The 12,124-nt window shown below is 35.0% G+C and overlaps 1 protein-coding gene across 4 annotated transcripts in view; it reads left to right on the top strand.

Annotated features, from left to right (window-relative positions):
* The first annotated feature begins 92 nt into the window (after positions 1–92).
* The window catches only part of LOC125682959 (xylosyl- and glucuronyltransferase LARGE1-like), a 25,333-nt gene continuing 13,301 nt past the window's right edge, over positions 93–12,124 (top strand). The window contains exons 1-8 of one of the 4 annotated variants that reach the window (XM_048923607.2): positions 94–197; positions 1,979–2,073; positions 3,102–3,168; positions 6,177–6,271; positions 7,012–7,114; positions 7,308–7,413; positions 7,746–7,917; positions 8,006–8,040. In XM_048923607.2, coding sequence (XP_048779564.1) covers positions 3,146–3,168; positions 6,177–6,271; positions 7,012–7,114; positions 7,308–7,413; positions 7,746–7,917; positions 8,006–8,040 — 534 coding nt within the window. In that variant the 5' untranslated portion in view covers positions 94–197; positions 1,979–2,073; positions 3,102–3,145. The other 3 variants (XM_048923608.2, XM_056139546.1, XM_056139545.1) reach the window with 3 other exon arrangements.

Here is a 12,124-nt window from a genome sequence, read left to right as displayed (position 1 = left end):
TCATCTATGACATCTTACTAGTAGATATATCTGGTTATATTTTCTGCGTGACTTTCATGGATCATGGTGTGTGTTCAATTAAACAAAATTATCAGTACGAGTTACCTGAAATGTACCGCCCGTGGCCAAAGAAGAGTGAGTCTAAAAAAAAATTGTCAGCATCAAATGGCCTAGATATAACTTGGTGCACATTACAGGTATCGTTTTAAATGCATTTTATTTTAACAGTTGCAATGATATTAGCCGGCGCGATAAAAGAGTCGAAATTATTTTATAAATTCTCTTCTGGTAAACTCATTCCCTATGGCCATTAATCACAGGCACTTGTTTCTGTAAATGACTTATGACCTCTGTATACTAATACTAACACAAGGTACCTAGCTTCAAATGACACCGAATGTCACCCCCTGAGAATGTCGGCCTTTTGAACTTCCAGGGAATATGCGATGCAAAGGAAAATCGAGCTGTAGACCCATGCATGATTTGTTGCAGTTTTCAGAGAGAATAGGCAATAAATGCAGTCATGCCATACATGGTTTTTTAGTTGAATGATTGTACAAGAGAACAGTAGTAAGTACATTTATATAGCATATTCCCTGGAAGCTCAAAAGGCCGACATTCTCAGGGGGTGCCATTCTGTGTCATTTGAAGCTAGGTACCTTGTGTTGTTATTAGTATACAGAGGTCATAAGTCATGAGTTGGTTGTCATCTTTGATTGACTGTAATATTTTAGCGACAATCAACATTGCTCTAATATTTTGAGGGATATATTATCTGTAGTATATAGTTCATACTTTAGAACTAATATACTTAAAGACCAAAAAAAACACCGTACGGTTTCTTCACAGATCACTGAATGTGGGCGGAGCTTATCCATGGTCAATGTTATTTACCTGGCCAAGAGATCAGCTGTTGTGTATATTTTTATGATATACACAGGAAACTCCTCAGGTTATCACAAATTATGCTTAGTGTCTTGATTTGGGCAACAACAACAAAATTCTACCTACATGCATACCGCATTTCTATTTCCCGTAAACCTTCAAACTTGGTCATATTTATGTATTGCAGATAACAGGTTTAGCCCATTTCTAAACCTGTGCTTTTTAAAACTTCTAATTAAACTGTTATATATCTTATATAAATAATTTCCTAAATACAATATTACCCGGCGTTTCCGGGCACTTCCTGGTGTCCTGGGAGTTCGCGGTGTCGTGGGTGTAATAGGTAAAATATCCATGTTTCGAGAGAATAAATAAATCCAAGTAGATCTGTGTACATGTACAACCAAATGAAGAATGATCAAGATACCCCTCAATATGGGCCATCTGTAGGGTTTCTGTGGCTGTAGTGTTTGTTTAATGGTGGTATCCGAAACAGAAGCTGACACAAAGTCTACACCCAACCTCCTCTCTCTCTCTTTAGGGTTTCTGTGGACGTAATGTTTGTGTAACGATGGTATCCCAAACAGAAGCTGACACATAGCTAGTCTACCCCCCCCCCCTTTCTCTCTCTCTCCCTTACTCTCAATCATTGACTAAATGAGTAATTATTGTCATACGTATGCAACACTATTGACATGCCATATTATTTCATCTATCTTTTTTACAGTTTTACACATTCCTCTCTCTTTATGAATATAAAACCGTGATAAATTATAAATAGCTCAATAACTCTAACTCTCTCTCTTTATGAATATAAAACCGTGATAAATTATAAATAGCTCAATAACTCTCTCTCTCTCTCCTTATAAATATAAAGCCGTGATAAATTATAAATAGAAATATCTCAATAACTTATTTATGCTTTTTTACTATTGTTTGATTTTTGATTGTGTATTTTATAATCCATGTGGTATAGATGGAGAGAGAAAATACGATGATAAATTGCATTGTGTAGGGGACGTTAGCCATTAAAATATTGAATAATTTATCATATATGCAAATAATGCACGGATTGCCGCTAATTTTTCCTCAGAGAGACTTGCAGAAATTTTGGAGGTCATTCTCGTTTGATGTGGAAGACGGCAGTGATCAATGTCCTAGGTGCGAGTCGATGCTATCAAAACTCAGGTATACTGGGGCTTTCTTCGAGATCTAAATACTGCGGGTCATCATTAGCTGTGATTGTTATCAAAACATCTTTCTCAGGTAGCTGTAGACAATGGACTCTGCAAACGTCAATCAACCTAAGCTCTATTGTTAAAAGTTTGATTGACCGACGGCTTATCATTGATCACAACACAGGTAAAATTTGGGAGCGTTAACTTAAAGTTGGGTCTTTAAGGGCCCTTTTTGCCAGGAACGGCTCTCGTGTATATTATTGAAATTGATTAGTTGAGAAAATGAATAAATATCAGCTCGTTTCACAAAATATTATTTGAAACAGAGGTGAAAATGTTAGAAATTATCAACAGATTTTTGAAAAAGATATACCGACTTATAAGCGGGTCAATGACAAATCCTTCCAAAATAGCCTACAAAATATAAAACCGACTTCTTATAGGCGAACCGACCTATAGGCGAGTATATATTACAGTATGTTATTTTTACAATTTGAAATGATAAATCAATGAATTAGACCTGAGTGGATTATATTATCATAAAGGAAAGTATAACAATACCGCATTTAGAATTTACTCAAAGTCAAATTTTCACTGGAAAACTTTCAAAAAGTTCTAAATACCCCCCCCCCCCCCTAATATACAAAGTGCCCAGATGGATGAAAACAGTATAAAAATATTACCTTACTAGTAGTAGTAAGACTAGTAGTACTTGTTTGCAATTTAGGCAATGTTCGCCTACCAGTTTATTAGTTGATCAGTTTTCAAAATTGGATGTAGGTTGTAAATGTCCTTGGAGCAAAATGGTATATTAATTTCTAATGTTTTTTGGGGGGGGAGGTGAATAGTGAATTGGCAAAAGAAGTTGGAGAGTTGGTAAGTTGAGAAAACAGCAGGGCGAGTTGTGAGAAAGAGTTGAGGTATTTACCACATGAAGTGTTGAAATATGGTGTTATACATAATTCTCCTTTCATGTTACATTTTTTATACATTGGAATTCATGTTTATATTAGTGTGGTGTGTGTTTTTCTATTACAGGATTCTCATCAAGATCAACAAAATAAGGAACTCCAAACATGTAAATGTTATTGCAGCTAACATATAGGTAAATACGTTGTAGAAACATTTCAAAGTAATTTGAAAAGAACTTAACTGAAAATATTTCTATCAGAAAATTTCAGCTAACTTGCCTTGTTTCTGTACACCCGTCTTTAGATGGGACATGTTATGGTACAGTGATGTCTGTATGTCGGTCCATCCTTTCATCTGTTTGGGGGGGGGGGGAGGGTCTGTTTTCATTTCTCTGTCACATATCAAGCTGAAACTTGTTGTGTAGCTTCTTAGTGGGTCACTCTAGATCATGTTGTAGTTTTGATCCATTTTGACCTCCATTGCAGGAGTTTTGTCACTCTTTTTGAATTTTAATGTTATATGGAGGATTTGTCCTAACTCCTAACATGATTTGTCCTAACTCCTAACATGATTTGTCCTAACTCCTCTCACAGTTTTTAAGTGAGGACCTTCTTATTTTACAGAAAGTTTGTATAGGTATTGAAGATGTGTATGTGACAAGGATTTTTTTTTCCTCATTTTGAGAAAATAACAGGTCTTGGTCAGTTGTGAGGAAATGGTACAAAGTGTGTACATGGCTTGTTTATTTAACTCCTCACAGTTTTCTGGCTGTTCATTTAACTCCTCACAGTTTTCTAACTGTTCATTTTACTGAGCCTCACAGTTTTCTAACTGTTCATTTTACTGAGCCTCACAGTTTTCTTACTGTTCATTTTACTGAGCCTCACAGTTTTAAAAATTCTAGCTGTTCATTTAACTCCTTAGTTTCTAGCTGTTCATTTAACTCCTCATAGTTTTCTAGCTGAGGCCTTTGTGAACAACTTGTCAGATGTGTTTATTGCAAGGATTTTGATTCCCAACAATTTTCTTTAAAAAAAAAAATGTTTGAAAAAATTACAGATTGCTGAACTCAGTCGATTTTGGGGAAATATTTTACACAGAGCTCTTGGTTTGTCTATCTTCCTTGTGTCGCAGTTTTTAAGCTAGGACTTTTTCTTCAAACGATGCAAAGAAAGTATGTCACAGCCTGATGATGGTTGATACTTTGTTAGGTAAAATTCTACAACTCATGGTTGAAGAAAAAATCCTATGTAAGCCTTTATAAAATGAGCATATTTGTACCATTTCCAGTACTTTTGTTCCTAAATATCCAGTTGTGTTCGTGTATGGGCAATTTTATGACATTTATTGTGAGAGGTTGGCAGTGCTCGAGCTGCCAATGGCGAATTTTTTCCAAAAATGGCGGGGGGAAAATTAAAGTGGCGAAAATACCTTTTTGCAATAAATTGTATTTTAAAATTTCTTTTGTCAGTGACACATTATCGTCTGTTTGTTTATGCAGTCAAAATCTGTTTATTCAGTCAACGCCTGCTACTGGAAATCTCGCGTCACTCCAGTGCACACAGAGCTGGTCACGAAGGCCAGATAATAGCCTCAGGTAATCTATGGCTGCAAAAAAGTCGGTGATTATGTAATAAAGTACATCGGACAGTTATGTACCCTGCTATGGTCAATTGTTTAACATTTAAAGTCTTATTCATTATCGTATTATCATCTCCACATTAATGTCAATTCTTAACCACAGAACCGACAGGTAATTAAATTGGCCGTATTATTGTGTATAATGTATACCGGTATACATCAATTGTATGTTTTTGCGGCCAAGCTCGTTGATTACAAGATTTTGATGTGTTTGATTTTAGTTCGAATATTTCATAAACAATGCGGTCGGTCACCATTAATATGGACATTGCAATTTTAATAAATAATTTTCTTTGAAGTTTGGTGCGCAACAGTATAAAAATGCTAGTCTCATAAGACTATGCACCCCATTCTATTTGACACTAAACTTGTAGCTTCTGACCCTAGTCAGTCTAAAATTCAAAACATATCTATGTTTGGCTTTACTGTCAACCCCACCTGCTCAAACATCTGATTCTGTCCAAATTGCAAAATCTTTCATACCAAAACGGAAATTTAATAGGGAATGGTTGAGATACGACTCTAAATTGGGCTTGATGTTTTGTGACATCTGCATTTCAGGCAATTTACACAATGTTTTCACTGAGGGGTGTAGCATCATGAAGTTTATATTTATATGATTTATTATCTGATTTTTGATTTCCATCATAGAATTTATCAAACAAATCAACTTCTTATTATTTCAGAAAGAAGTGTTTAGGTATGGTAGCTGGATATGATTAAGTAATGTAACTGATTCAAAATGCTAAAATCAGTGTAATGAATAAAATAATATGATGGAAATAATTGTAAAGCATGCGATTATTTTCGTCACGCCGCACCCCGAAAAAGTGGCGAAAGGGAATTTTGGTCCAGTGGGAGCACTGGAGGTTGGTTTGTGTTGAATTGTAGATTTAAACCCACCCACCCCACCCCCCCCCCCCCCCCCCCCCACCACCACCACCACCACCACCCCAAAAAATGTAACAACTGTAATTGCTTTTTTGTATTTTTTTTTTAATTATTGTACAGAAAATACAAATGAGATATACATTTACTTGATATATAATTATATCTATGATTAAGTAATGATAAGTATGATTATGCTCTTGCTCTTTGATTGTGCAATACAATATCACACAGTAATCATACTGACAGTGTGTTTGGTTATCATGGACCTAGGTCACATGACAAATACGTAATACATGGCCACTGATCTCTTTAGGAAACAAAACCTTGTGGAACATATTTTAGGGATTTTCTGCTTTGATAAATCGTCATCTGCTCACTAATTTCCCACAATTAAACATCAGATGGAACTTCTCGATATCTCTGTCTGCTATCACTAAGTATGTAGTGAACACTAAAAAACATACCCTTTATCCATATTGCACATTATTATAACCACGACCAGCATCCGATTGACAGCCTGCAGTGGGGCTGGTTGTGGAGTATTGGGTTAAACAGGCAGTGTGATACAGGATAGGACATTTATTATCCTGTAATGATGTACACCTTGTAACTGAATCTTGTAGCAAATGAAGATTTTTAAATCAAGTAAACAGTAGTTTTATGTTTTAGAATGATTAGGCTGTCCAGACAAGGACTGGTGCTGTTGCTGATTGCCGGGGCTTTCCCAACGCTTATATTGGTCTACCTCACTCTCACGTCTGATGGTAAATACAAAGGATCTTTTGCCATTGTTTTGATTGTACTTATAGATGAGGTAAATTGAATGTAAAAAATGTGTAGTAATTGTTTACTAGAATTCTGTGTTTCTAAATTAAAGTTTATTAAACTTTGGACATTTGGTAGAGAGTGTTTTAGAATTGGAGTGGATTTGTCCAAAATGTACACAATGCAGGGAGTGTGAAGTTTTAATATATTTTTAAAGATGAATACATCAATGAAGCTGTTTTTGTTAAGTTTGTATTGTTTCGGATAGGTACAAAATGTTGCAGTATAAAATTTATTGTTTTGGATAGGTACAAAATGTTGCAGTATAAAGTTTATTGTTTCGGATAGGTACAAAATGTTGCAGTATAAAGTTTATTGTTTCGGATAGGTACAAAATGTTGCAGTATAAAGTTTGTATTGTTTCGGATAGGTACAAAATGTTGCAGTATAAAGTTTATTGTTTCGGATAGGTCCAAAATGTTGCAGTGTAAAATTTGTCTTGTTTTGGGTAGGTACAAAATGTTGTTGTGTAAATTTTGAATTGTTTCATATAGGTACAAAATGTTGCAGTATAAAGTTTATATTGTTTCGGATAGGTACAAAATGTTGCAGTATTTTAAAAGTTTGTATTGTTTTAGATGATACACCAAGTGTAAAGCTTATTTTATTTCACAATGTAAATTTTATTTTGTTTCAGATGGTATACCATTTACACAATATAAATTTTGAATTGTTTCAGAGGGGTACACCAATGAGGCTGTATTCCAGAGGCTGGAATTGAAGTTTGCCAGTAAGCTCAGAGAACTTGGAAGTGACAACAGAGCTCTTAAAAAACAACTCAGGTGAGGTAGTGTTAGTATTCCAAAAAAGCTGTTCATTTTAATCTGAAACTGCTATTATTGTCTATAGTGTAGTTGCAACTGTTTGTGAATTGAATTGAATGCTGTGTTAATTTATTCTTTTCATAATTTAGTCAAGCGGAGACAGATTCTGAAATAATAATGAGAAAAGAAATATGATGTTTCATTTTTGCAGTTTGGCACGTATAGAATTGACAGCATTTGAATTAAATGCAGAAGAACAGAATCCTAAATTGCATAAAAACTGCATCAGTTCGCAGCAGGAAGTCCCCAAATGTGAGGTAACCATACATATACGTGTTTAAATATGAAATTTTATTTAGAATTTAAAGAAGGCAAACATGACCTTTCTTCTTCCTGTAAAGTTCTTGTAAAATTCTAACCAAGTAAATATCTATAAACAACATGACACTGTACTCACATGACATTAAAAAAGCAACAAGAAAAAGGAAGTAATGCATTATGTGTACTGCACACAAAGTGCATGCATTATAACAGGACTTTTCTGAATTCTGAAATATTTACTGGAAGCACATGTCTTTTTTCACAAATAAACATTCATTTCTGAATTGGAGGGATATGCTGACGTAAATTTGTTTGCTTGTGTTTGCAGGTGATCCATATAGCCATTGTGTGTTCAGGTCATAAGTCCACAAGAGATGTTGTAACCCTCATCAAAAGTGTGCTGTTCTATCGTAAAAATCCACTTCATTTCCACTTCATCTCAGACACAACTGCACAGGTCATTCTCAACTACCTCTTTGAAACTTGGAAGGTCCCAGATGGTAAGTGGCAAAGGTCACAGGTCAGTATTGGATGATATATTGCAGTATAATTGCATGTGATAGTAAACATCAATTTCCTATATTTCAGTCCAAATCAGTTTCTATCATGCAGATAAAGTCAAGGTAAGGCAACAGGTGTTTTTTTTCTTCTTGAAAAATGCCAAATCTCTATTAGGCCACGGTTTTTTTATTGCTTGGTTTACGGATCCACCGACCCTAATTTCTGGGGAATTGGAAAAAAAATAAAATGCAAATTTCTACTTTTTTTAATTCCGCCGATTCTATCCAAAATGTCAAACCGAAAATAAAAATAAAATGTATTTTCAATTTTACGAATAGATTTGTATTTGGTAATCACTATTCGTTTTGTGAAATATCTTTATTCCGTATTTTTAAAAACCATGTAAACAGATATGGCCACGCACGATGACAGTAACGATACCTATATCGTTCTTGTCAACGAAACAGATGCCAAATGACATTTTGTCACGAAAAAAAGAGAGGAATTGATAGAAATAAATATTTCTCATACAATTGGCGGTATTCTTGCTGCTAACATAACACGAAATGCAGTGCTATTTGGATGTTTAAATATGAGAGGAAGTTACAGTTGTTAACGACTTTACTAGATAGGATGTTCCATCGTTAAAGTGATAATGTCCTACGGACCCGGTTTGAGTGTGGTGAGGGCCTGTACCAAGACACATTTAGATAATTCTAACTAGTGACTTTATACCACAGCAGTACATGTCATAATAAATGGATTTGAATACATGTACGTGCATCTCTGCTGTCAAAAATCCCAACAGTGTGAGAAATTGTTAGATGCTTTTGATATTATAATGAACGCCTGTGAAAAATTGACCAGATAAAACTCAGAAAGGTATGCATATTTCTCGTAAATTAGTATACCTTGTGTAGTGGTGGAAAGAATTTGAGTATCAAATAAAAATGAAAAACAAGAATAATTTCTTTCAAAAAGGTGGTAGATAATTTCATGGGCATGGTTACTGTATGTGGGAAAAATGGGGTTAAAAATTATTTCATGGGGGTATAAACATTCTGAAATTAAAAATGGAATTACTACATACAATTGTAATAGTGCTTATATTAATTTTTTTTTCTTTATGTTTACAATTTGTAAATGTAAAATCTTTATTGAGCATATACAGCAAAATTACTGAACAACATGATATAAATACTGGATACTTTACAACATCAAAGAGATATGACCTTATACATTCTCTGCTTATGTTCTACCAAGGTGTAACATAGATACATGTAATAGTTATACACTGAATTTGAAATTGCATTTTTTTTTTTAATTCATAATGTACTAGTCACTCTAAAGAATTTTTTATCTACTATTTTTAAAATACATGTTTTGTTTATTTGTACTCACGAAATTAAATGTTAATGATTTATTAAATTGAAAATAAAACAACGATAGATATTAAAAATGTTTATTTTATTTTATTATTTTTTCTCCCGACCGACCCTAATTTTTTTTTTTTAAATCCGTAAACCAATAAATTAAAAAACTGTGGCCTTACATTGTAGTAGTATATAAATACTTCACTTAGTTGAGGATATTACATTGTACAGTATAATTTGTCCAAACCAGCCTCTGAGTACACAGGCGCTCTGTCAATTCCAGCCACAAAATATAGTCCCTAACATTTCTTTAACAAATCCTTTATTAGCTCACCTGAGCTAAAAGCTCAAGTGAGCTTTTCTGATCACCCGTATTCCGGCGTCCGTCTGTAAACTTTTAACATTTTTTACTTCTTCTCAAAAACACTGCGCCAATTTCAACCAAAGTTGGCACAAAGCATCCTTAGGCAAAGGGAATTCTAAATTGTTCAAATAAAGGGCCAGGCCACCTTCCAAGGGGAGATAATCAAGAAAAGGTAAAAATAGAGTAGGGTCATTAAAAAATCTTCTTCTCAAGAACCACTGGGCCAGAAAAGATGAAATTTATAGATAAGCTTTATTAGGTAGTGTTAGATGTTAGATGCCCCCCGGGGATTGGATGGGGCCTCAATAAGGGATCAAAGTTTTACATATTACAAATATATAGGAAAAATCTTTTAAAATCTTCTTCTCAAGAACCACTGAGCCAGAAAAGCTGAGATTTATATGAAAGCTTCCTGATATAGTGCAGATTCTAAATTGTCAAAATCCAGGCCCCCGGGGGTCGGATGGGGCCACAATAGGGGATCGAAGTTTTACATACAAATATATAGGAAAAATCTTTAAAAATCTTCTAATCAAGAACCACTGAGCCAGAAAAGCTAAGATTTATATGAAAGCTTCCTGATATAGTGCAGATTCTAAATTGTTAAAATCATGGCCCCCGGGGGTCGAATGGGGCCACAATAGGAGATCAAAGTTTTACATACAAATATATAGGAAAAATCTTTTAAAATCTTCTTCTCAAGAACCACTGAGCCAGAAAAGCTGAGATTTATATGAAAGCTTCCTGATATAGTGCAGATTCTAAATTGTCAAAATCCAGGCCCCCGGGGGTCGGATGGGGCCACAATAGGGGATCAAAGTTTTACATACAAATATATAGGAAAAATCTAATCAAGAACCACTGAGCCAGAAAAGCTAAGATTTATATGAAAGCTTCCTGATATAGTGCAGATTCTAAATTGTTAAAATCATGGCCCCCGGGGGTCGGATGGGGCCACAATAGGGGATCAAAGTTTTACATACAGATATATAGGAAAAATCTTTAAAAGTCTTCTTCTCAAGAACCACTGAGCCAGAAAAGCTGAGATTTATATGAAAGCTTCCTGATATAATGCAGATTCAAGCTTGTTAAAATGAAGACTCCTGGGGGTTGGATGGGGCCACAATAGGGGATCAAAGTTTTACATACAAATATATAGGAAAAATCTTTAAAAATCTTCTTCTCAAGAACCACTGAGCCAGAAAAGCTGATATTTACATGAAAGCTTTCTGACATAGTGCAGATTCAGGTTTGTTAAAATCATGGTCCCCGGGGGTCAGATGGGGCCACAATAGGGGATCAAAGTTTTACATACAAATATTTAGGAAAAATCTTTAAAAATCTTCTTCTCAAGAACCACTGAGCCAGAAAAGCTGATATTTACATGAAAGCTTTCTGACATAGTGCAGATTCAAGTTTGTTCAAATCATGTTCCCTGGGGGTCGGATGGGGCCACAAGGGGAGATCAAAGTTTTACGTACAAATATATAGGGACAATCTTTAAAAATCTTCTTCTCAAAAACCACTGAGCCAGAAAAGCTGAGATTTACATGAAAGCTTCCTGATATAGTGCAAATTCAAGTTTTTAAAAATGATGGCCCCCATGGGTTGGATGGGGCCACAATAGGGGATCAAAGTTTTACATACAAATATATAGGAAAAATCTTTAAAAATCTTCTTCTCAAGAACCACTGAGCCAGAAAAGCTGATATTTACATGAAAGCTTTCTGACATAGTGCAGATTCAGGTTTGTTAAAATCATGGTCCCCGGGGGTCAGATGGGGCCACAATAGGGGATCAAAGTTTTACATACAAATATTTAGGAAAAATCTTTAAAAATCTTCTTCTCAAGAACCACTGAGCCAGAAAAGCTGATATTTACATGAAAGCTTTCTGACATAGTGCAGATTCAAGTTTGTTCAAATCATGTTCCCTGGGGGTCGGATGGGGCCACAAGGGGAGATCAAAGTTTTACGTACAAATATATAGGGACAATCTTTAAAAATCTTCTTCTCAAAAACCACTGAGCCAGAAAAGCTGAGATTTACATGAAAGCTTCCTGATATAGTGCAAATTCAAGTTTTTAAAAATGATGGCCCCCATGGGTTGGATGGGGCCACAATAGGGGATCAAAGTTTTACATACAAATATATAGGGAAAATCTTTAAAAAATCTTCTTCTCAAGAACCACTGAGCCAGAAAAGCTGATATTTACATGAAAGCTTTCTGACATAGTGCAGATTCAAGTTTGTTCAAATCATGTTCCCTGGGGGTCGGATGGGGCCACAATAGGGGATCAAAGTTTTACATACAAATATATAGGAAAAATCTTTAAAAATCTACTTCTCAAGAACCATTGGGCCAAAGAACTTCACATTTACATGAAAGCTTTCTGACATAGTTTAGATTCAAATTTGCGAAAATCATGGCCTCCAGGGGTAGGTTGGGGCCATAATAGGGACTACGATT

This window comes from Ostrea edulis, chromosome 6 (genome assembly GCF_947568905.1).
Source record: "Ostrea edulis chromosome 6, xbOstEdul1.1, whole genome shotgun sequence".
Taxonomy (NCBI): domain Eukaryota; kingdom Metazoa; phylum Mollusca; class Bivalvia; order Ostreida; family Ostreidae; genus Ostrea; species Ostrea edulis.
Note: the sequence above shows the minus strand (reverse complement) of the source record. Positions and strands in the feature narration are given on the sequence as shown.